The sequence below is a fragment of the Loxodonta africana genome, chromosome 19 (assembly GCF_030014295.1).
Source record: "Loxodonta africana isolate mLoxAfr1 chromosome 19, mLoxAfr1.hap2, whole genome shotgun sequence".
NCBI classification, from domain to species: Eukaryota; Metazoa; Chordata; class Mammalia; order Proboscidea; family Elephantidae; genus Loxodonta; species Loxodonta africana.
The window spans coordinates 11,344,162-11,366,812 of record NC_087360.1 but is presented as its reverse complement, the minus strand read 5'-3'; the positions used below and the strand labels follow the sequence as shown (position 1 = coordinate 11,366,812).

Sequence of the window (22,651 nt, the reverse complement as noted above, 5' to 3'; positions counted from 1 at the left end):
CTGTGCTCTGCAGGTGATAGGGAAGCAGGGCAGACTTTGAGTGAGACAGGTGATGGGATTAGGTGTGTGCAGGGTATGGGGGCCTATGGGAAACGCCCTGGAAGAACAAGAGAGCAGGGCTGGAGGAGTGGCCTGGGAGGAGATACTTGGCCCCAGCCTCATCGCCCCCAGTCCCAGCCCCTGCACCTAACCTCTCCTTGGCGAGAGGAAAGGCAGATGACCAGGACTTGTCCAGGAGTCTGAGAAAACTATACAGAGCGGGAAATAGACCCCTCAGGGCAGGTAGATCACTAACTCCCCTGCCTTAACCTGCTTGCCCTACTCTTGTTCGAAAAGTGATGTTAAACCACTCGTTGCCAAGTGGAGTCGATTCCAACTCATAGCGATCCTATAGGACAGAGTAGAACTGCCCCATTGGGTTTCCAAGGCTGTAATCTTTATGGAAGCAGATTGCCACATCTTTCTTCCGCCCAGCGGTTGGTGGGTTTGAACCGTCAACCTTTTGGTTAGCAGCCAAGCACTTAATCACTGCGCTACTAGGGCTCCTTAAAGCATGCTGCTAGAAGGAAACGCTTAACTCAGTTCGGAGGTCTCTCAAATGGAGACATTTCAGACAGGACCGCCAGAATAGTTGTGGCTGGGTGGGGGCTTCCAAGACCTTCTCAAATACTCTTATCACCATCCATTGCCAGAAGCATTCTGCCACCTCCTTGCCCGCTACACTCTCTGGAATAGAGCCCCTAAGTGTCACCCTCTAACTGCTTCTTTCCGACCTCCCCCGTCTTTATCTACCTAGTTTCATCTCAGCTTCCGCTTTGGAGGCAGAAACAAAAGGGACAGTCGCCAGCGGAGAGAGGAGGGTGGCGTGAGGTTAAGACCCTCGAGGGCTTCTCAGACGACTGTGCCTTTAAGGGAAGGGGCGGGGCGAGCATTTGGGGCGGGGCCGGAGGCGGGGTTGTCGCGGGGGTGGGGCGGTGCCAGCGGTGGCTAGTGGATCCAGCCGACGCTGCAGCGGGCGGGGCGCCCGCACCGGGCGGTGTCGGGGGCGGAAGGTCGGGAGGCGCGGGACCGCGGGAGGGACCGGGAAGGCCTTGGGGCCCGACGGAATCCCGGTTCGGAGTCTGTGGGCCCGAACCCGACCTGAGGTAAGAGGAACTTCCCTGCCCGCCTGGGCGCCTCCGGAGGGTCGGGGTACTCCGAATTCAACTTTTCGGTCCAAATGGGGAAAGTGAGCACAGAGACGTTCCCGGGGTCTCGCAACTAGCAAGTGCAGCCCTAAAGGTGGTTGCACCCCAATTTGCTGTCACCACCCCTTCCTATCTAGTCTGCAAATCCAACACGGGGCAGGCACACCGGAGGCGCTCAATAAATGCTCACTGGTGAATGAGTAAAAGAAATTGGCAGCCAGTAGAGACAGATGCATGTTCTGATCCTCAAGTCGGGGACACCAGGGGAGCGAGCATTTATTGAGCCTCTGTTGTATGCCCCCGACGGCCAGTATTTATTTCCATTTTGCAGATGAGGAATCAGAGTCTCAGAGAGGTGAAGTGACCTGCCTAAGGTTGAACAGCTAGTAAGTGGCTGAGAGTGAATGGGAAACGGAGTTTCGGTTCCAAGGTGGTGCCAGGTGGAGTCACAGAAGGACAGAAGAAGGAAGAGTCAGTGTCTTCTCCTAAACAGGAGAGGAAGACGTGCAGAGACAGGGAATCTTCCCCTCACCTTTCTTTTCCTCCTCTCCTCTTCCTTCCTCCCTGCCCTGCCTCTCCCCTGACCCCCCCACATTATCTTAGGCTGCCAGGACATTGAGAAACGTCTTGCAAAGAATTTCCCAAGAAACGAGTGCTTTCTGTTGTTTCTGGACTGCAAAAATTGAACATGGTCATTGTAGAATATGTGGAAAAGCCAAGAAAAAGAAGAAAATTCATGTGCCAAGGACTTGCTTTTTTTTTTTTTTTTTTTAAGTTTAATTTCTTTGGAAGAAAAATGAAGCCATTTTTACCCTACGTTGAGGGAAACAGCAGAGGCTAGCATCCAGCCAGCTCCCCTGCTTGCAGGCTGTGTGACTTTTAGAAAGTCATTTCCCTCTGGGCCTCAGTTTCCCCATGGGAGGAGCTGTTTGCTCTGTGGCTTCCTACTATGTCATTTTGGACAGGCTTTGAAAGTCTTCTGAGCTCAACCGTCTCATCTGTAAAAGGGGTGGGACAGTAACATCTCCAAAATTGTCCTGAGGACTAGATAAGGGAGACATGGTGCAGTAGCAGGAAGACTGGCCTGTCTGCAGCACCTGGGGCCAGCGACTTCACCTGTGTCTCAGTTTGCTTATCTGTAAAATGGAAATAATAATAGTACTACCCAGTCTAGGGGCCCTGGTGGCACAGTGGTTAAGCTTTAGGCTACTAACCAAAAGGTTACCCTATCAGGCAATTCTACCCTATCCTATAGGGTCGCTATGAGTTGGAATCGGCTTGACAGCAATGGGTTTGTTTTTTTTAGTTTTGGTCTGGGTTGTTGTGGGAATTAAATGAGGTCATCTGTGTAAAGGGCTTGGCCTATTGTAAGAACAGCAGCATTGCTTAGAATCCCTAAAATGTGGTGGGCTAGCCTCCTGGAGTCCAACTGGTGGCCTAGAGGCCAAGCCCACCCCTAGAAGTCTGTTTTCTTTGAGTATTTTTCTAGTTTGTCCCAGTCCTCACCACTCCCCACTGCCCAGCTGGCCCCTGAGACATGAGTCTTTGGATCCCATCTGAAGCCCCTTCTAGCCTTGCTATTGTGGTTTCAGGAAACAGACTGGGGCTGAGGGGAGGACTGAGGGTTTCCATGGAGATGCCATTGGGAGCCCATGAAGATGGGAGGTATCTAATCTAGAATGTGGGCATCTATACTGGCTTTCCCTTGGTGAGGGCGAAAGGAGCCGTGGTTCCTCACCTGAAAACATTCTGGCTCCTGGAGTCTTTGGTGACACTGTTATCCTTCTCACCCCAACCCTGCAGGCCACGGCCCACTAACTGTTTGGAACTGAAATACTACATAAGGGGAAGTGGCGAGTGAGGCCCAGGTCTGTGGCGCTGATGGCTGGAAGGTGGCTGATGGTGGAGAAAGTATTTGGAGCAGGGCCTGGGGGTCCCCCTGCAGAGGCCCCTATCAGCCCCCTGCTTCCAACTGCAGATGTGAACAAGACCCTCAAGGTGGATGTGAGTATCCAGGCAGGAAGCTGGGGTCAAGCGGGGCACATTCATCCAGTTGAGTCCTATGTGCCAGGCACTGTGATGAGCCCAGAACAAAAATCGCTGTCCTCATGGAGCTGACAGTCTCTTGGGAAGACAGATCGAGACTAGGATACAGAGATAATGGGGGTAAGGTCAGCACACTGAGGAGTATATCTCCAACCATTTCAGGAGTATATCTCCAACCATTTCAGGAGTATATCTCCAACCATTTCAGATTGGGTGGTTGCGAATAGTTTCTGTGAGGAAATAACATTTAAACCAAGCCCTAAGTGGCAAGAGGAAGCCACCTCAACATACACCTGGGGATGAGTATTCCAAGAAGAGAGGACAGCCAGTGCAGAGGCCCCGAGGGAGGAATGCGTTCCTAGAACAGGGAGGAGGCCAGCATGGCTGGACCAGCGTGAGCGCGGGGGAGAGTATTGAAATGAGGGTGGAGCAATAGGGGTGGCCAGATTACAAAAGGCCTTACAGGCTGAGGCTAGGAGGTTAAAATTGTTCTACAACAGTGGGGAACCACTGGAGGATTTTAAGCAGAGCAATGTCAACATCTGATTTACTTTTTCAAGAGATATCTCTGGCTGCTCTGAGGGGAATGGATTAAGAGGGGTGGGGGTAGTAGCAGAGAGAGCAGTGGGGAGGTCCCTGCTGTCACCCAAGTGAGCAATGGTGGTTGTGGAAGATAGGAAAGGAGTGGTGGGGTTTGAAATAAATGTTGGAGGCAAAGCAAGCAGGAGGTACTGGTGGATGGGGGTGGAGGGACATGATGGTAGGGGAGGGGAGGAGTCAGGGACAGCTCCAGGTTTCTGGGGATGGTGGCACCATTGACTTGGATGGCCAGCACAGAGCAGGAGTAGTTGGGATGCTTCTGTGGGGGCAAGAAGGCTCCCTCCCGGGGCAGTGCCCCAGAAACAGGCTGCAGGGAACTTGCACCAGTCCACCCTGATATCAGTGAGGGGAGGAGAGGGCATAGCGGACCTGGAGTGTAAGGGCAAGGATTGGTCAAGATGACCTCTGTTCTTCCTTCCAGCTGCAGGGGGCTGGAGTTCTCAAATGAGAATAACTAACTCCTCCCCTTTTGGAGGCTAAGAAGGCTTAGTGCCCACACTAACTTTATGGGGCTGCAAAGCGCTTTCATGCCCGCCTTCCAAAGTAGGCAAACGCAATTATGCCCATTTTATAGATGGGAAAGTAGTTTGTGGTTGCTGTGGATATAAAGTTGGCTGCTCCTTCTTGGGGGCAGTAAAACTGGGGTGATCTGTGGCTCATGCCAGACAACCTCTCCAAATATTGAGTGCTTATGCCAGCCCTGTTTCCATGCCATGTGCCCTGTACCTCCCAAATATGCTACTGGCGTTTGAATCTTTGGCTCTGATTCATCTCCAGAGGAAGCTAGCCTAGGATACCCTCTGACTCAGCACTTTCACTTCCTGAATTCCCTCTGACAAAATATGCTCCCATGTATTCAGAGTCACGTGCAAGGAAGCTCAGCGCTGGTAATATGGAAAAACACCCATAAGCAGGGAAATGATTACCTCAGTCACGCACCATCCATAGTGTGAAATTCTATCGTTGTTGTTAGGTGCCGTTGAGTCGGCTGTGACTCATAGCAACCCTCTGTACAACAGAACGAAACACTGCCCTGTCCTGTGCCATCCTCACAATCGTTGCTATGCTTGAGCTCATTGTTGCAGCCACTGTGTCAGTCCATCTCGTTGAGGGTCTTCTTCTCTTTCGCTGACCCTCTACGCTGCTGTTAAAAAGATTCTGCCGTGAGACAGGGACTGTGAACAAGGGCTCAGGGAACTCAAACTACCTAGGTTCAAATCCTGACTCTACCGCCGAGTGAACCCTGGGGCAGTACCTCAGTCTCCTCTGTAAAGTGGGAATAATATTGCCTTCCTCACAGGATTGTTGTGCAAATTAGTTGAGATATATGTTAAGCTCCTAGCAGTGCCTGGTATTTAGAAATCACTCAGTATGTTTTGGCTTTTATTCTCCTCATCATCATTATTTGTGTTGATATAGAAAGCTGTCTGTGATACCTTGGCAGAGGGCTAAGTGGATAAAGCAAATTGCAGAAACAAGAGATTTAGGATGGACCCATTGCCGTAAACAAAATAAACAGTATGATTTCCTGGAAAAGGTTAACACACTAGGCTGCTAAGTGAAAGTTTGGAGGTTCGAGTCTACCCTGCGGCGCTTTGGAAGCAAATCTGGCAGTCTACTTTCAAAACTTCAGCCACTGAAAACTCTATGGAGCACAAATCTATTCCGATATACGTGGGGTCACCATAAATGGAATCGATGGCAACTGGTTTTTTAATCAGGAGCCCTGGTGGCACAGTGGTTAAAGCAATCAACTGCTAACTGAAAGGTCAGCTGTTCAAAACCACTAGCAGCTCCACAGGAGAAGGATGTGGCAGTCGGCTTCCGTAGAGATTTACAGCCTTGGAAACCCTAGGGGGTTGCTATGAGTTAGCATTGACTTGACAGCAAAAAAAAAAAAAAAAAAATTTTTTTTTTTTTTTTTTTGACAGCAGTGGGTTTGGTTCTTCCTGAAAAAAACAAACCTGTTGCCGTTGAGTCGATTCTGACTCAGTGGCCCCATTGGACAGGGCAGAACTGCCGCGTAGAGTTTCCAAAGGCGCCTGGTGAATTTGAACTGCCAACCTTTTTGGTTAGCAGCTGTAGCACTTAACCACCACGCCACCAAGGTTTCTTATCAGGTGAATATATAAATGTAAGGAGCCCTGGTGGTGCAATGGTTAAGCACTCAGCTGTTAACCGAGAGGTGGGCAGTTTGAACCTATGAGCTTCTCTGCAGGAGAAAGATGTGGCAGTTTGCTTCCATAAAGATTTACAACCTTGGAAACCCTCTGGGGCAGTTCTACCCTGTCCTGTAGGATCACTATGAGTCAGAATCAACTCAACGGCAACAGGTTTTTTTTTTCATATACAAATGCAGTGAACTGAGAAATGCGTGTGAGGGTATGATTCAAACAGATCAAGGGAGGGCCTCTGGAAGGAAGTGGGCTTATGGAGGGCAGGGATGCAAGGGAGAATTTAACAGTCTTTATATATTGTTTGATTTTTTAAAAAAATAAATAAGTATTCATGAACTACTTATGTCAGTTTCAAAGACAAGATTATTTTGAAAAATAAAAGTACACAGTTGGTGGCCAAAGGGTGTGAGGAGCTTGGAGATCAGGCTGGAGGGGGGTGATCTTTAGCTGCCTGGATAGGCCTGGTCCAGTCACCCACAGATTCTCAGCTGCTGACGCCCCCCCCCCCCCACAGTGCCGCGACGTGTGTGGCCTGAACATCTCTGACCGCTGTGACTTCATCCGGACCAACCCTGACTGCCGCAATGATGGGGGCTACCTGGACTACCTTGAAGGCATCTTCTGCTTCTTTCCACCCAACCTCCTTCCTCTGGCCATCACCCTTTATGTGAGGGCCTGCCCCTAGGGAGCCTGGTGACGGGGGCTCGTGCCCAGCTGGACATTCACACTTCCTTCCCTCTCTGGCCCTCCCACCAGGCTCTCTGGCTACTTTACCTGTTTCTGATTCTGGGAGTCACTGCGGAGAAGTTGTGAGTTTGGCCTTGTGGTCACACCCATTTTAGAGATGGGAAAACAGAGTTCTAGCAGATTGACATTCAGGTGATCCCTGGGTTTGAGGGAAAGTTGGGGCTGTAGTGTTGCTAGCTGCCATTGAGTCAGCCTCCAGCTCATGGCGAAATGCTGCCCTGTCCTGTGCCATCGCCATGATCAAATGCAAATTGGACCATTGTGCTCCATAGGGTTTTCACTGGCTGATTTTCTGAAGTAGATCGCCAGGCCTTTCTTCCTAGTCTGTTTTAGTCTGGAAGCTCCACTGAAACATGTTCAGGATCGTGGCAACACACAAGCTTCACTGATGGATGGGTGGTGGCTGCCCATGAGGCGCATTGGCTGGTAATTGAACCTGGGTCCCCTCCATAGAAGGAGATAATTCTACCAGTGAATCACCATGCCCCAGGATGGAATTAGGAGCCTGGTAGCTGTGGAAGCATTTAACTGTTTGCATTTTCTCTGTAGTTTCTGCCCTAACTTGTCAGCCATTTCTACCACCCTCAAGCTCTCCCACAATGTGGCAGTATCCTTTGTCCAGGGAGGGAGAGAGGGCAGTCTGGAGGGAGGTCGGGGGCAGAGTGGCAGCCCTTGGCAAAGGGTTGGCCCTGGTGGTCTGCGGCCCTTGTGCTGACCCTCCTTGACACGCTCCTCCCATGGCGTCACCTTCCTGGCCTTTGGGAATGGTGCCCCTGATATCTTCAGTGCCCTGGTGGCTTTCTCGGACCCACGCACAGCCGGCCTGGCCTTTGGGGCACTATTTGGTAAGAGCACCCCTGTTGGGGTGGGGGCAGGGGCAGCAGGAGGGGACAAAGGACAGACTGAGCTGTGCCCACCTCTCCTCCAGGCGCCGGCGTGCTCGTCACCACAGTGGTGGCCGGCGGCATTGCCATCCTGCGACCCTTCACAGCTGCCTCCAGGCCCTTCCTCAGGGACATCACTTTCTACATGGTGGCAGTGTTCCTGACCTTCACTGCACTCTACTTTGGCCGGGTCACACTGGCCTGGGCCCTGGGTGAGTAACCATGGGGCTGGTGCATCCCAGGGCTGGTGGGTAGGAGGCACGGGGACTACCCGGGGACAGAGGGAGACAAGGGGGCAGCCAGCAGGGCACAGAGTCAGCGTTCCTTTGATTCTGCGTGACAGACCTGGATCCACGTTGGCTGGAGCAAAAAGGGAACATGTTCAGATGACTGATGTGGGCAGGGACAGAGGGAGGGTGATGTCAAAGTGCTTAACAAGCAGTACAGCTGGGATGCTGGCTGCGACCATGAGACTTCTGGCAGCAAACACATGCCATTCAGATGGCTCAAAAGATGTCAATGGAGACACTATTCACTGAGGGTTAAAGAGACCAAAGCACTTGACTACTAACCTAAAGGTTGGCAGTTCTAACCCACCCAGCAGTGCTGTGGTAGAAAGGCCTGGCGATCTGCCTTAAAGATTACAGCCTAGGAAACCCTATAGGGCAGTTCTACTCTGTCACGTGGGGTCGCTATGAATTGGAATTGACTCAGTGACAATGGGTTTGGTTTGATTTTTTGGTTTAAGGAGACCAACAAGGGATGCTGAGATGCTGAGGCCCCCAGGGACCAGCTGTTACCTCCTCCCAGGGATGGAGGGGCTGGAAGTGGGGTGACGGGAGCCTAGTGAGGGCTGGAGCCATGGAGATGGGGCTGCCCACTTGAGCTACAGTCATGAAGGGTCACAGACCCTGAGGGAGACACAGTACTACAGCAGGGAAAGAGTGGGGAAAAATACCCCAGGCTTTTTCCTGCTTCCCTCTGATTTCCTGCTGGGCATCCCATTGGCTGAAGCCACTAGTAGCCAGGGCTGTGGTGATGCAGTCAGCAGGGTCAGCCTCCCAGGGCACAGAGTAGGACCCTGAACCGAACGGGGTCCTGGAGACCACTGGGTCAGGCATTACCTCCTTTATTGCTGGATTGACAGGGCTGTGGGGATGGGAAGATGGGTCAAGGAAGGCAGGAAGAAGTGTGGAGGGTTCAGGGAAATGGGCTTTACCTACTGGTACTGGGCTGGCCTAACACAGACAGGCACCACTAACAACAGATACCAACAATGGAACAGCAAGTGCTTGCTCGCTGAGGCCCTTCTTCCAGGACGCTGCTTGGTGACAGCCTGCACCCTTGTCTGCAGGTTACCTGGGCTTGTATGTATTCTATGTGATCACTGTGGTTCTCTGCACCTGGATCTACCGATGGCAGCAGAGGAAATCCTTGGTTTACTCCTCGCCAAACACTCCAGGTAAGGGCCTGAATGAAGCACTCAAAAGAGGGCAGATTAGTGGGGACTGGGACCCTCTGTGCTCCTCACTGCCGCCTTCTCTTGGTTGAGGCCATTCCTGCTGGCCCCGCCAAGTCCACCTCCTTGACTTCTTCACACTTTACACCTTCAAGGTCCCCCCTCCATGCTTTTGCTGCTGCCAGCGAAGCCTGCTCTTCACCTGTTTGTCCAAGTTCATCAGTTCTTCTTCCATGTTGTTGTCGGCAATCTGCTCTAAAAGGGGTCACTGCTCATATCCCTTAATGGCTCCCCACTATCCTCAGGGGGGAATCCAAACACATCTATGCACACAGATACACACATAACACACACATATACCCAAATACACAACACACACACAGATATATAACTTATACACACAAACACACAGCTCACACACATATCAAATATGTACACACCTACATATGCACAAATACATATGCACACTCATACAAATACCTATACAACACACATACGTAAATACATACACCCACACAAATATATATATAACACACACGCACACAAATGCGTACATCACACACACATGGGTAATTTACTGAGTGCTTACAATCTGCTAGGCACATGTATCATTTCATACAATCCTCTCGATGACACTTTGAGGCAGAGACAATTACTATCCACCTTTTATGGATGAGGAAACCTATTCAGGAAGTTAGGTCCTCCCAGGCCAGGGGGTTAGAGAGGGGCAGAGTTGGGACTTGAACTCTGTTCTCCCAAACCCCGAAGGCCACCCTCCACTATTACATAATTTCATGGCACTTGCTAAGAAATCCAGAATGAAGAGGGCCTGGACAGACACTGGAGCCCTGGTGGTGCAGTGGCTAAGAGCTACAGCTGCCAACCAAAAGGTCAGCAGTTCGAATCTACCAGCTGCTCCTTGGAAATTCTATGAGGCAGTTCTACTCTGTCCTATAGGGTTGCTATGAGTCGGAATTGACTCAACGGCAACGGGTTTGGTTTTTTTGTTTTTTGGATGGACACTTGCACCCTTGAAACTGCCCATCCCAGAAGTGCCCCGTGCAGTGGTGGCGGGGGGCAGGCTCCTTAGCTGGGCTCACACAAACCCCCTCTCACCTACAGAGCTGCTCTCAGATTCTGAGGATGAGCGGGTGTCTTCTAATACCAACAGCTATGACTACGGTGAGTCCAGTATCTGTGTCCAGTTGGGGTGGGAGTGCCAGGGCAAGGGCTGGGATGGGAGACAGGGGATGGGCCCATCCAGGCCTCGGCCCCAGGAATGAGGCTCCAAGCCAGCCCAGGCTGAGCCATGGGCCAGGTCATCTGCCCTCTGCAAGGCACCTGGTGCTTCCTTCTCCCCCAGGGTAGGGAGGACTGGTGGGCAGGAGGGGAGAGGGTTCCCAGAGGCTGAGGCAGGCCTAGCTATGTCTTCCCCACCCTCCATCCCTCCCATACACACAGGGGATGAGTACCGGCCGCTAGTCCCCTACCAGGAGACCACGGCTCAGATCCTGGCCCGGGCCCTCAACCCGCTGGACTATAGGAAGTGGAGGAACAAATCAGCCTACTGGAAGGCCTTCAAGGTTTTCAAGGTAGGAGAGGGGGACCCAGAGGACAGGCTATGGTGTCATGACAGTGTAGGACAGTGGCTACCCAACCTTCTCTGGCTCAGCAAGAGGGGAAAGGGCCAGAGTCTGCTGCGACCTTCTGAGAATAGCTCTCATGGGACTTGATGGGGAAACTGAAGCGCAGAGCGTGGCTGATGGCTGGCACTGGGGCTCTGCCCCTATGGAGGAAGGAGAGTGTCTGCCCAGGAACAAAGAGGAGAAGGAGGGGGCCGCGTCTGCCTGGGAGAGGGTGGGGAACTGAGCTGGGCTGAGGGTATTAGGGTAGGGGCATGTGTCAGTCAAGATTCTCTAGACAAACAACCAATAGGAGATGTATATATAATATCATATAATTATATTAACATGTAATATTGCATAATTATATAATATTACATCATTATATTTATAACATTACATACTTACTTTAATATACATTATGACATTGTTAGTTGCTGTCCGGTTGATTCCCACTCATGGGAACCAACTGTGTGCAGAGTAGAACTGCTCCATAGGGTTTTCAAGGCTGCAGCCTTTTGGATGCAGATCTCCAGGCCTGTCTTCCGAGGCATCGTTGGGTGGGTTCAAACCGCCAACCTTTCAGCTAGTAGTCGAGTGCGTTAATGGTTTGTGCCGTCCAGGGACTCCAGTGTAATCACAGGGTCCTTATAAAGGAAAGGGGGAAATAGAAGAGTCAGAGAAGGAGATGTGAGGACGGAAGCAGAAGTCAGACTCATGTGGGGCCACAAGCCAAGGAATGTGGGTGGCCTCTAGGAGCTGGAAAAGGCATGGAAACAGATTCTCTTCTAGAGTCCCCAGAAGGAGTGTTGGATTCAGGACTTCTGGCTTCCAGAACCATAAGAGAAGAAATGCGTGTTGGCAGCCACGAAGTTTGGCGTAGTTTGTTACAGCAGCAGTAGGGTACTCACACAGGTGCCTGGCCCAGCACCTGCTCACAGTTGGGCTTCCCCAGTAACAGCCTTGCTCTGTGTCACTGAGGTCAGTCTTTGGCTCCCTGGCAACACTCTTCCATCTCTGTCCACTTGATAGTTGCCCGTGGAATTCATTCTGCTCCTCACGGTATCTGTTGTGGACCCAGACAAGGATGACCGCAACTGGAAACGGCCGCTCAACTGCCTGCACCTGGTGACCAGCCCCCTGTTCTGTGTCCTCACCCTGCAGTCGGGGGTCTGTGAGTATCCCCTCCCCCACACTGGCCCACCTTCCTTCTCTTCTGTTCCAGACCTTTCCTCTCAACCACACTAGGGGGCCCTGGGCCAGTGGCACAATCCTGGACATACCTATACCCGTTGCTGTCCAGTTGATTCCAACTCATGGCAACCCAGTAGGACAGAGTAGAACTGCCCCATAGGGTTTCCAAAGCTGTAATCTTTACAGAAGTAGGCTGCCACATCTTCCTCCCATGGAGCACTGGTGGGTTCGAACTACACGACCTTTCAGTTAGCTGCTGAGTGCTTAACCACTGTGCCACCTGACCTCTTTCTTAGACATACAGCAGGTGCTTAATATGTGCTTGTGCCATAAAGGAGACCAGCTGTGACATTTGGCTGGTACACAGTCAGTTACAGACAGAGTATGCAAACGGGTAGGGTAGCCCTGGGGCCAAATTCAGCCCTCCGGTTTATTTGCCTATATTAAAAACCTGGAGATTTTGATCTCACATCAGAATCCAGGTTTTGGCTTCTCGAGATCTGGGTCTTGTTCCTGAAGGCAGAAATTGGCTGGAGTTGAGATGAGGCCACCCCCTGGTGGGGGTGGGGGAGGGGACACCTACTGTCTAACTCATCACAGCCCTCTCCATTCCATATTAGGTGACCCTGCTATGTCACTCATTTGTGTGACCTGGCTGCTCCCCATTGGCATTTGAGGTTCCACCATCTGCTCTAGACTGCCCTTTCCTTTTCTGACCTGCACCCTCATGCTTGTTTAAGACAATCTCCAGGAAGCCCTCCCCAACCACCCACAGCCCAGCCATCTCCTGGAACTCCTCCAGTAGGGGCCTTACCTAATACAGAGAAAGGGCTTCATACACCAGTGTCAGGCTCCAAGGCCAGTACCGAAGGTGAAAATCACATTCTGTCAAAGTGACCGCTTGAAATTCACCCGTAATGTATCATAGATAGAATTTGGTATATGCAGCAGCTCCCTCAGGTAATTCTTAGGCATGGTAAAATTTCAGAACCAGTGAAAACCCCCAAAACCAAACCCTTTGAGGTAGAGTCGATTCAGACTCATAGCAACACTATAGGACAGAGTAGAACTGCCCTGCAAGGTTTCCAAGGCTGTGATCTTTACAGAAGCAGACTGCCACATCTTTCTCCTGCAGAGCAGCTGGTGGGTTCGAACGACTGAACTTTCAGTTAGCAGTCAAGAACTTTAAACACTGCGCCATCAGGGCTCCTAGCAGAACCAATAAGTAAGACAAAAAAAAAAAAAAAAAGGGAAAGTCTTGATGCATGTATCTGGTCAGTTAAATCATCACTGCCTTTAAGATCAATACAGACTCCTTAGTGGTAAAAAAAAAAAAAAAAAGATGGGGTGTAGAGAATTCTAGAATGTTCTTTCTGCCTGTAGGTTTTCCTATCCTTAGTGTTTTAGTAGGAAGTCTCTAGAACCTTTATAACTTGCTAATAGATTGGCAGAGTCAGTGAGGAAGGGTGTCTGACTTACTCTACCTTTCATCTCATGGAGTGACACCCATGAATTAGTACTGCCTGGCTGGAAGGTGCTGCCTTGAAGCTCAGTTGGATAAAAGTATCATGGTTGATTAGTGATATCTGCCATGGGGATGGGAAAGGATAATAATGGTGGTACATCGTTTTAGCCATTCCCATCCTAGTTTCATTGCCGTGGCAAGAAACAGCAAAAGGCTGGAGAGAGTCTGTTTTTAACAAGTCTTTCTTTCCTGTCAAATGTGACTATAGCTTGAGGGTAGGGACTGTAGCTTTAATTTCCCTCCATTCCCCTGGAGTGCCTAGGGCAGGTCTAGGCACACAGGAGGCATTGGTCTTGTATCCAAGCAATAGAGTATGAGCGGTTTTATCTGTGAGTCTCACCCCAGTCCTCAGTCATTCTGGCGGACTTCAGGAGGTGGTGCTGAGCTGAGGCTGTGGAGGGTACCAGCGCCCTTTCTTGTCTCTACAGATGGCCTCTACGAGATCGGCAACCTCTTTCCCGTCTGGGCTGTGGTGGTGATCGCGGGCACAGCCTTGGCTACGGTGACCTTTTTTGCCACATCCAACAACGAGATCCCCAGGCTTCACTGGGTGAGAATCAGACTCCCTGAGCTGCGAGAGGGAGACGTTCTGGCCAGTAATCACTTTCCCTTATGGCAGGCGCATAAACTTCAAAGCCACTTTGAGGCTTTTTGTACCTGTTCAGAGGTCTTTTTTTTTAAAACTCATCGCCGAGAATTTGTTACTTACTATTGGATTCTTTTTTTTAAAACAGGTTTAATTAAGATATACATTTATATACCATACTTTTCACCCATTTAAAGTATAAAATTCAGTGTTTTTTAATATATTGACGGAATTGTACAACCATCACCACAATCAATTTTAGGACATTTTTGTAACCTCAAAAAAAAGCATGTACCTTTTAGCTATCACTCCCCCAGTTCCCCCAGCCATAGTCATTACCATTAGTAATCTACTTTTTAGAGCTCTTGTGGTGCAGTGGTTAAGAGCTCGGCTGCTAACCAAAAAATTAGCAGTTCAAATCCACCAGCTGCTCCTTGGAAACCCTATGGGGCAGTTCTACTCTGTCCTGTAGAGTTGCCATGAGTTGGAATTAATGGACAGCAAAGGGTTTGGTTTTTAATCTACTTTCTGTCTCTGTGTATTTGCCTATCTTGGGAATTTCACATCAACGGACTCATATAATGCGTGGCCTTTGGCGACTGACTTCTTTCACATAGCATATTTTCAAGGTGCATCCATGTTGTAGTGTCAAACAGAACTTCATTCCTTTTTATGGCTGAATAATATCTCATCGTATGGCTGTGCTGCCTTTTTGTTTATTCATTCATCAGTTGATGGACATTTGAGTTTCCAGGTTTTGGCTACCATGAATAACGCTACTAAGAACACTCATATGTAAGTCTTCACGTGGACATGTTTTCATTTCTCTTGGGTAGATCCACAGGAGTGGAATTGTTGGATCAAATGGTAACTTTATGTTTGAGGAACTGCCAGTCTATTTTCCACTGTATTAACGAGGAAGCCTCTCCCCATTTTCTAGATGAGGAGCTAAGGCTGAGTCCCTGTTGGGGGCTGGCCTTGGCCCCATCAGCACCCTGTTGCCTCTACAGCTGTTTGCTTTCCTGGGCTTCCTGACCAGTGCCTTGTGGATCAACACAGTTGCCACAGAGGTGGTGAACATCTTGCGGTCCCTGGGTGTGGTCTTCCGGCTAAGCAACACAGTCCTTGGGCTCACGCTGCTGGCCTGGGGAAATAGCATTGGAGGTGGGTGTGTAGGTGCCTGCCTGCCCCCAAGCCCAGACTCAGGGCTGGGTGGGATTCTGGGCTGAGCTCAGCCACATCATACCTTTGTGCTCCCCCAGCCAAAGTTGCATCTGGGCAGGGCTGTCCAGGGCATCCCCTAAGCATGTGCTTGGTGCCTACTGTCCTTTGGGCTGAATCAAGGTGAGGTGGCCTGGACTGCACCTGGGCTGGGAGACTCTATAGTGGCCCTAGCTTCTTCCCCCGTCTCTGATAGGTAGACATTTGGTGGTTCTCTAGAGTTCATGCAGGGCACAGGCCCATTGCAGACAACTGAGCTGAGCGGGTATATAGGTGTGTGATGTGCAGGCATTCACACGTGCACACATACTCTTCTCTAGCTAGAGCTGCTGGGTAAGGTTGGCCAGGTTGTGCACTGCACAAGAGCATCCAGACAACAAGGGGGCAGGGCCTAAAAGACAGCCCTCCTTCCATTCACCTTTTTGGGTACCTTTTTCTAATTCACACAGAGGTGCTGTGTTTCTAGCAGTAGATGGAATTTAGGGGGAAAACTGGCAGCAGAGTGTCACCCAACCCCCACAAAGATGCCTCTGGTAGGAAGGAGTAGGTGAGGAGTATAGGAGGGCATTGTGTTTTATAGGACACTGTGGCTCCCCCCAGCCCTCAGCCGGCTGGTGCCAGGCTCAGACAGGCGTCCATTAATATTTATTGACTGAATGACTATGGGTGAAAGGGAAAGAGTGAATGACCAAGGGCAAGGGGCCAGCCACACTCCTCTGAAGAGCTTCTCTGGTTTCCTCACAGATGCCTTTTCAGATCTCACCCTGGCTCGCCAGGGCTATCCGCGGATGGCGTTCTCGGCCTGTTTTGGTGGCATCATCTTCAGTATCCTTTGACGGGCTGGCGGCTCAGGTTCTGGGAGATGTGGGTATGCTCCATGTCCTGCCCTCAGGACCGGCTCTCTCTGTAACACCTTGGGCAAGTGACTGGCTGCTTAAGCCTCAGGGTCCTCATCTGTAAAATGGGGTATTGGGAGGACCGAGCACATAGGCTTGTCGTAAGGGTGGAATGAGGAAATGCTTGTACCTGGGAGTGCCCAGTAGGTGGCCATAACCTGTTGCCATTGAATTGGTTCTGACTCTTAGTGACCCTATAGGACAGAGTAAAACTGCCCCGTAGGGTTTCCAAGGAGCAGCTGGTGGATTCAAACTGCCAACCTTTTGGTTAGTAGCTGTAGTTCTTAATCACTGCACCACCAGGGTTTCCAGGGCTCCAGTAGGTATTATTAAGGCAGTGGTGTTATTAGTAGATGTCCACATGGTGAGCTTATGTGTGTCCTGTAGAAGACCCCTCTCCCCCTTGCTTGTGAGGACATGTTATGGTCTATATGAGTTATTGGCAGTCTTTCTTAAAGGACCAGAGAATAACTATCTTTGGCTTTGGGAGTCATATAGTCTTTGTCACGACCACTTAAGTCTGCTGATATAAGTGGCCATAGATACTACATAAACAGGTGAGTGTGGCTGTGTTCCAATAAAACTTTATTGACAGAGACAGGCAGTGAGCCAGATTTGGCTTGCAGGCTATAGTTTGCCAACCCCTGGCCTATGGGGAAAATGCAGGTGCAGACAGCCCGGGGCTGTGAAACCCGACTTCTGGTGGGTCCCACTTCCAGTGCTGCCACTTGCCCCGGTGTGACCAGGGGCACATGCCTTCCTCCCTCTGAACCTCCGACATCTCTGTAAATTAAAGATGGGCTGGGGTGAACTGACAATTCACAGTGCCCACCACATGACAGCATTCAACAAGCAGTGGATACTGTGCGTTGTTAAAAAGTAATACTTATTAAAATCCCTGCAAGTACAGCTCTCCCCACGCTCCACGATGAAAGGGCCTGCAGTGGAGGCAAAACACAGTCAGAACTGGTGGGGGCTGCACGGGCCCCCCTGCAGTAGGTAACCCCCAGGCAGAACAGGGCCCTTGGGACTCTTCTGTGCCCACAGGCCTGCTCCTGGCTTTTGGGCTGTGGCCTTTGCTGGCCTCTCAGGTTGGGGGTGACAAGGAAGGAACCCTACCTAGAGCAGTGTCCCCCGAATACCTCCTAGAGTGGCCTTGATCCACACACCATCACTAGTTCCCGCAAAGGACCATGGGCAGGGTACTTCACCTCCCCTAACCTCCATTTCTCCATCTACTGAGTGCTTACCAGGTGCCATGTATTTCTGTCACCTCAACTGATTCTTATAAACCGTGCAAAATGTACACTCCACAGCCACTTTCTTAGAGGTGCTAGAACTGGATAGGGTCTCCTCCTCAGGTTTTGGGGTTTTTTGAGGGGGGAGGGGAAGACAAGGGGAACAGATCATGAAGAAAGCTGAATTCAGGTCTCGCTCTGGCATCCCAAGGCCCAGGGTTGAGGCTGGTAGGAAGGGACAGCCATGCGGTTGGGGTTACGGGGCAGGTTGTTGGAAGAAAGTGTCCTGAGCCGAGCCGCAGATATCCTCGTGGGCGTGGGGCTGGGCTGCCTGCTGCAGATCTCCCGGAGCCACATGGAGGTGAAGGTGAGTGGCCAGAGCTTCTGGAAGGGGCGTCATTCTAATGCTCTCTTTTCGTCCTCTTCTGGTCCTCTGGCCTGGGAGACCATTCAGATCTCTGCAACTTACACTTCCTAGGGAAGAGAACTTGTCTGAACTCATGATTTGTAGAATATTTTAAAAATCTTTGGCACATAGGGTTGAAAAAATGTACTCTTTTCAGTACACAGAGTAACGATGAGGCAGCTGGGAAGGAAGGGGCAGGAAGGCTTTGGATTTTGGTCCTAGTTCTGTCACCTAAGTTTCTTGTTGTGTGACCTTGAATGACTTAGGGTACCTGTGAGCCTAAGTTTCCTCCAGGGCTTCAGACTGGTTCCTTAGGGTTGGAACCACTGCTGAGAATTTGCATTTCTAATAAGTTTCCAGGAAGTTATATATAAAAATCACCTGGCGATCTTGTTAAAATGTAGATTCTGATTCAGTATACCTATGTGGTGAAAAATCCAGCTTCTCAGGAGGGGTTCAAACTGGAATGAACCATTCAAAGCCCTGGTTTTCTCATCTGGAAAATGGGGCTAATGACACCTGCCAAGCTTCCTGGATGAACATGCATGAAGCAAGGGATAGGCTAAACACCATATCCCAACATTGCCCATATGAGAGGAACTGGGATGAGAGAATGATGACCCCCATCTGTTGAAGCCAGCCCAGAACTGGAGTGTGTGTGTGTTGGGAGGGTGGAACCCAACAGATTTGGAGAAGATTCTGGAACACATTGAGCGGCAGAGCTTCTCACACTTCAATGGTGCCTAACAATTTCTTGGGGTACGTGAGACTCACTGACCCCCACATTTTTAATGAGCTGCTGCCGTAGTACAAGGACTCCTTGGGAAACACTGTTTAACAAGGGTCAGAAACGAAACATCTGGCGGGGCCAGGCAGGTAGTATAAATGAGTGGAGAGATTCAGGTGGGCTTCCTGTGGCCAGCGATTCCAATTTTCCTTGGAAAGCAGAAATCAAGATACGTAGGTGACCTTTTTCTATTCGCAAAATATTGCTCAGGGCAAACAAAACCCCCTGCAAGACAGATGTGACAGCCGCCATTATGGTATCTTTGTTCCAGTAGAGAGACTTCAGTTTACAGAGCAAACAAGGTTAGAGTGGGAAGGCAGATGTAAGCAGGGGCTGGTTTTCATCCTTAACCAGGAGCCCCCTGCAGGAAAGCACTCAGAATGTTGTGAGGCTGAAAGATGGTGCTACTGACGGGAACAAGGTCACCTACCTCTGTCTTCCAGAGGTTATCTGGCTCTGAATGCACTCTGGTCAGCTGACTTCTAATTAACTGCTGGGTGGACCCACCTTTATAGTGGCCCCGCCCACAAGCAAATGTTACTTAAGGGCTTAAAAAGTTTACTTTTCTGAATAGGTACAGTGTTAGTTTCCTCTAGCTGTGGTAACAAATTGGTACAAACTAGATTGCTTCAAACAACAGAAATTTACTCTCTCCTGGTTCTGGAGGTCAGAAGTCAAGGTGTCAGCAGGGCCATGCTCCCTCTGAAGGCTCTAGGGGAGGGTCCTTCTTTGTGCTTCCTGCTTCTGGTGGCCGTAGGCATTCCTTGTCTACAGGCAGCCTCTCTCCAATCTCTGCTTCCTTCCTCAATGGCCTTCCCCTCTGTGTCTTCTCCCCTTCTTACGAGGACCCCAGTCATTGGATTTAGGGTGATCTCATCTCAAGATCCTTGACTAATTATATCTGCAGACCCCATTTCCAAATACAGTCATTCTGAGGTTCTAGGTAGACCTGACTTTTGGGCGGATGCTGTGCAACCCACTACATATATAATATGAAGTCTGACAGCTTAGAATCTACCAACTCATCCTCTCAGCTGCAAGGGGTCCGTCCAGTTTGGAAGCTGTTGTCAATTTCTCCCTCACCCACAGAGCAGCTGACACTCTGACCTTCATTTATTCATTTCTTTTATCTTTCCTTCATCACCCATTCATCATTTTATTTAGTTCCCAATCTTTCCTTCCTTTCCCCCTGGTGGTACGATGGTTAAGCGCTTGGTTGCTAACTGGAAGGTTGGCAGTTTGAACCCATCCACTGGCTCCGTGGGAGAAAGACCTGGCGATCTGCTTCCATACTTTGTCACCTGGGGTCGCTATGAGTCAGAATGAGGTTGACGGCACCCAACAACAACAACAACAACACAGCAGAGGGTGTCAGCACAGGTTTTAGAGTCAGGCCTGGGTTCCAATCCCAGTACTGATCTGTGCCTTGAGCAAGTTACCCAATCTCTTAGAGTCTTAGTTTTCTCATCTGTAAAATAGTTAGTCACAGCACCTACCTGACAGTGTTATTGTTAGATCACACAGATAATGCTTGTAATGGCACAGTGCTGACATATAGTAAACACTAAACATACATAAAAAAAAAATACATAAAACCCCAAAAATATATATATATATTACATATGTTATTACATATATATTATCAGACATATATTACACTATATTACACATATATTACACTATAGTACGTTATATATATTATCTATACATATATTATATATATATAAAATATACAAAAAAACCAAAACCAAGCCTGTTGCCATTAACTCTGACTCATAGGAACCCTATAGGACAGAGTAGAACTGCCCCAAAGGGTTTCCATGGAGCAGCTGGTGGATTTGAACTGCCAACCTTTTGGTTAGCTGCCAACCTTTTGGCAGCTAACCAAAAATGGTGAACATATATGTCCACCATTTCTTCAAAAACCATAGAAAGATATTCCCAACATTTTATTAGGAAAATTCAGATGCAGAACTGCTGAGAGAATTATCACCCAGAGAACACACCGGTTCCCACCATCCAGGTGCTCCTAGGAACATCTGCTACATTTGCTTTGTCACCTACCCGTCCATCTGCCCGCCCATTCCATTCATCCGTCTTGTTTTTGGATGCATTTCACAGCACGTGATGGCATCTGAACACCATTAGCTAGAGTTTAATATTAAAAATGTGTAAAAAGGTAATTACATCAGATTGGAGGCAGGGGAGAAGCACCCAGGCAAGTAGAACTGCCTAAAGTTGGACAAGAAGGTTCCTATCTGGCCGCTTCTGAGCCTGAAACATCTGGGATGATGACAATCTGGGTGACTTCAAGGTGGGGCAGCCATCCCCCAGGGCTGGCCTTAAGCTCAGGCCAGAGTCCTTGACTGGCCCTTCATGGGTGCTGGCAAACGTTAGACTGAGGGTGCAGTCAGGAGGGGGTGGACTGTGATGAGCAGTGACCCAGCCTCTCTCCTCTTGCTCTCCCCAGCTGGAGCCAGACGGACTGCTGGTGTGGGTTCTGGCCGGCACCCTGGGGCTCAGCCTTGTCTTCTCCCTGGTCACGGTCCCTGCGCAGTGCTTCCAGCTGAACAAAGCCTATGGCGTCTGCCTGCTCATCTTCTACTTGAACTTCCTTGTCGTGGCCCTCCTCACTGAATTCGGAGTGATTCACTTGAAAAGCGTGTGACTGAAGCCATATGTCAGAGTCTGCCTGGTGGCCTGGGCTGTCATTGCAGGCAGGCACCCAGCAGCTCTCTGTAAGGGGAGAATTGCCAATGGAGGCCCCTTTTGTAGAATGCAAACAGGCACGCACGGTGTGATGGGATCAGGGCTCCTGTGGGGTGGTTGTTGCTGCTGAAGGTTTGAAGTCACTGCTCTGTGCAGGAAGAAAGGCCAAGTCTATCTTACTGCCAGCACCCAACAGTGCCATTTCGGATTTTGGACACCACTGCCCAGGGATTTTGGAGACTGCGCTTTGCTGTGGACAGAGCTCCAAGAGAAGCTAGAAGCCTTTCTTCAACGATCTCCAGAGCATCTCTGAAGAGGGTTAGAGTTTAGGGTGACTGGGATGACTGGGAGCCTTCCAGGCCACTTTTGAAAGACCCCTGAAGTGTTCAGGGCTGGAGGCAGCTGCTGAGACACAGGACCCTCCCGCGTTCACCCCTGCTGCTTTCTGTCCCCCTTACTTAGCTTTAGGCGCACTGGAATCTTCTCAGGGCTCAGACGGCTGCCACACCCTGGTGTGGAAAACCAGGATGACTACACAGCTTCTCACTAAGGTCAGGCAGGGAACCGTGGCCAAGAACGCCTCGTGTGCTGGGGCACTGGGCTGATGGGGGCTGGGCCCTAGATCCACTTTGTCTGACAGAAACCGGATGTGAGGCACACTCATCATTCTGAATTTTGTAGAAGCCACATTAGTAAGCCAAAAAGAAACAGGTGAGGTTCATGGGAACAGATTTTATTTAACCCAGTATATCCAAAATGCCACCTTGGCGTGTAGTACTGGCCACATGAGTAGCTGCCATGCTGGCCGGCTCCTGGCACTACGTCCAGACTCTGCCCTGGCTGTGGACAGACTCCTCTGCTCAGAACTGTGGGCTTCCCCAGCTGCACAACAGGGGTCACTACTGACTGCCCTGCACCTACCTCAGGGGGAGGCTGGACTAGGGGCTCAAATGGCCTCAGACCTCAGGTGGCCAGGTGAGAGCGTGCTGAGCCTTGCTGCCGTAGCCGGTGACCCCACCTTTTAAGCAAGCACCTCCTCAGTTTGCCCAGTGGCCTTATGCTGGCTGTGAAGAAAAGGAACTTTTTTTTTCCCAAATAAAAAAGGTTATTAAATATGTCAAATATACACAAAGCATCATACACCCAACTCTTACCGATTCTTCCTTCCTGGGGCTGCTCCTAAGGCTGCTAGGGGCTCCTGCGGCCTGAGATCTGAACTTTGGAGCTGTCAAGGGTGGGACTGAGCGGGGGTGAGCCATGGCCAGGGATGGGACCTCTCCCCTCTCCCCACAATTCCTAGCAGAAACCACACGGCAGCAGCCAGATTTACAAAGCAGAGGTTCTTTTATTAATATACCAGAAGTCTG

At 50.2% G+C, this 22,651-nt stretch overlaps 1 protein-coding gene across 5 annotated transcripts; it reads left to right on the top strand.

Moving 5' to 3' along the window:
* Positions 1 to 1,012: 1,012 nt before the first annotated feature.
* SLC8B1 (solute carrier family 8 member B1) lies at positions 1,013 to 22,416 on the top strand. 5 transcript variants are annotated; one of them, XM_064272246.1, is made up of 17 exons: positions 1,029 to 1,145; positions 1,519 to 1,573; positions 2,991 to 3,191; positions 6,525 to 6,677; positions 6,767 to 6,819; positions 7,307 to 7,365; positions 7,498 to 7,602; positions 7,686 to 7,853; positions 8,996 to 9,103; positions 10,223 to 10,282; positions 10,562 to 10,692; positions 11,755 to 11,896; positions 13,870 to 13,991; positions 15,038 to 15,191; positions 15,993 to 16,073; positions 17,685 to 17,749; positions 21,046 to 22,416. In XM_064272246.1, exons 3-17 carry the CDS (start codon positions 3,069 to 3,071, stop codon positions 21,241 to 21,243), a joined length of 1,722 nt encoding a protein of 573 aa, XP_064128316.1. In that variant the 5' UTR covers positions 1,029 to 1,145; positions 1,519 to 1,573; positions 2,991 to 3,068; the 3' UTR covers positions 21,244 to 22,416. The 5 variants fall into 5 exon arrangements, with proteins under 5 accessions (XP_064128314.1, XP_064128316.1, XP_064128317.1 ...); XM_064272244.1 differs by lacking the exon at positions 1,519 to 1,573 and having other exon boundaries at positions 1,013 to 1,145; XM_064272247.1 differs by lacking the exons at positions 1,029 to 1,145; positions 1,519 to 1,573 and having other exon boundaries at positions 3,073 to 3,191; positions 6,525 to 6,624.
* Positions 22,417 to 22,651: the final 235 nt, after the last annotated feature.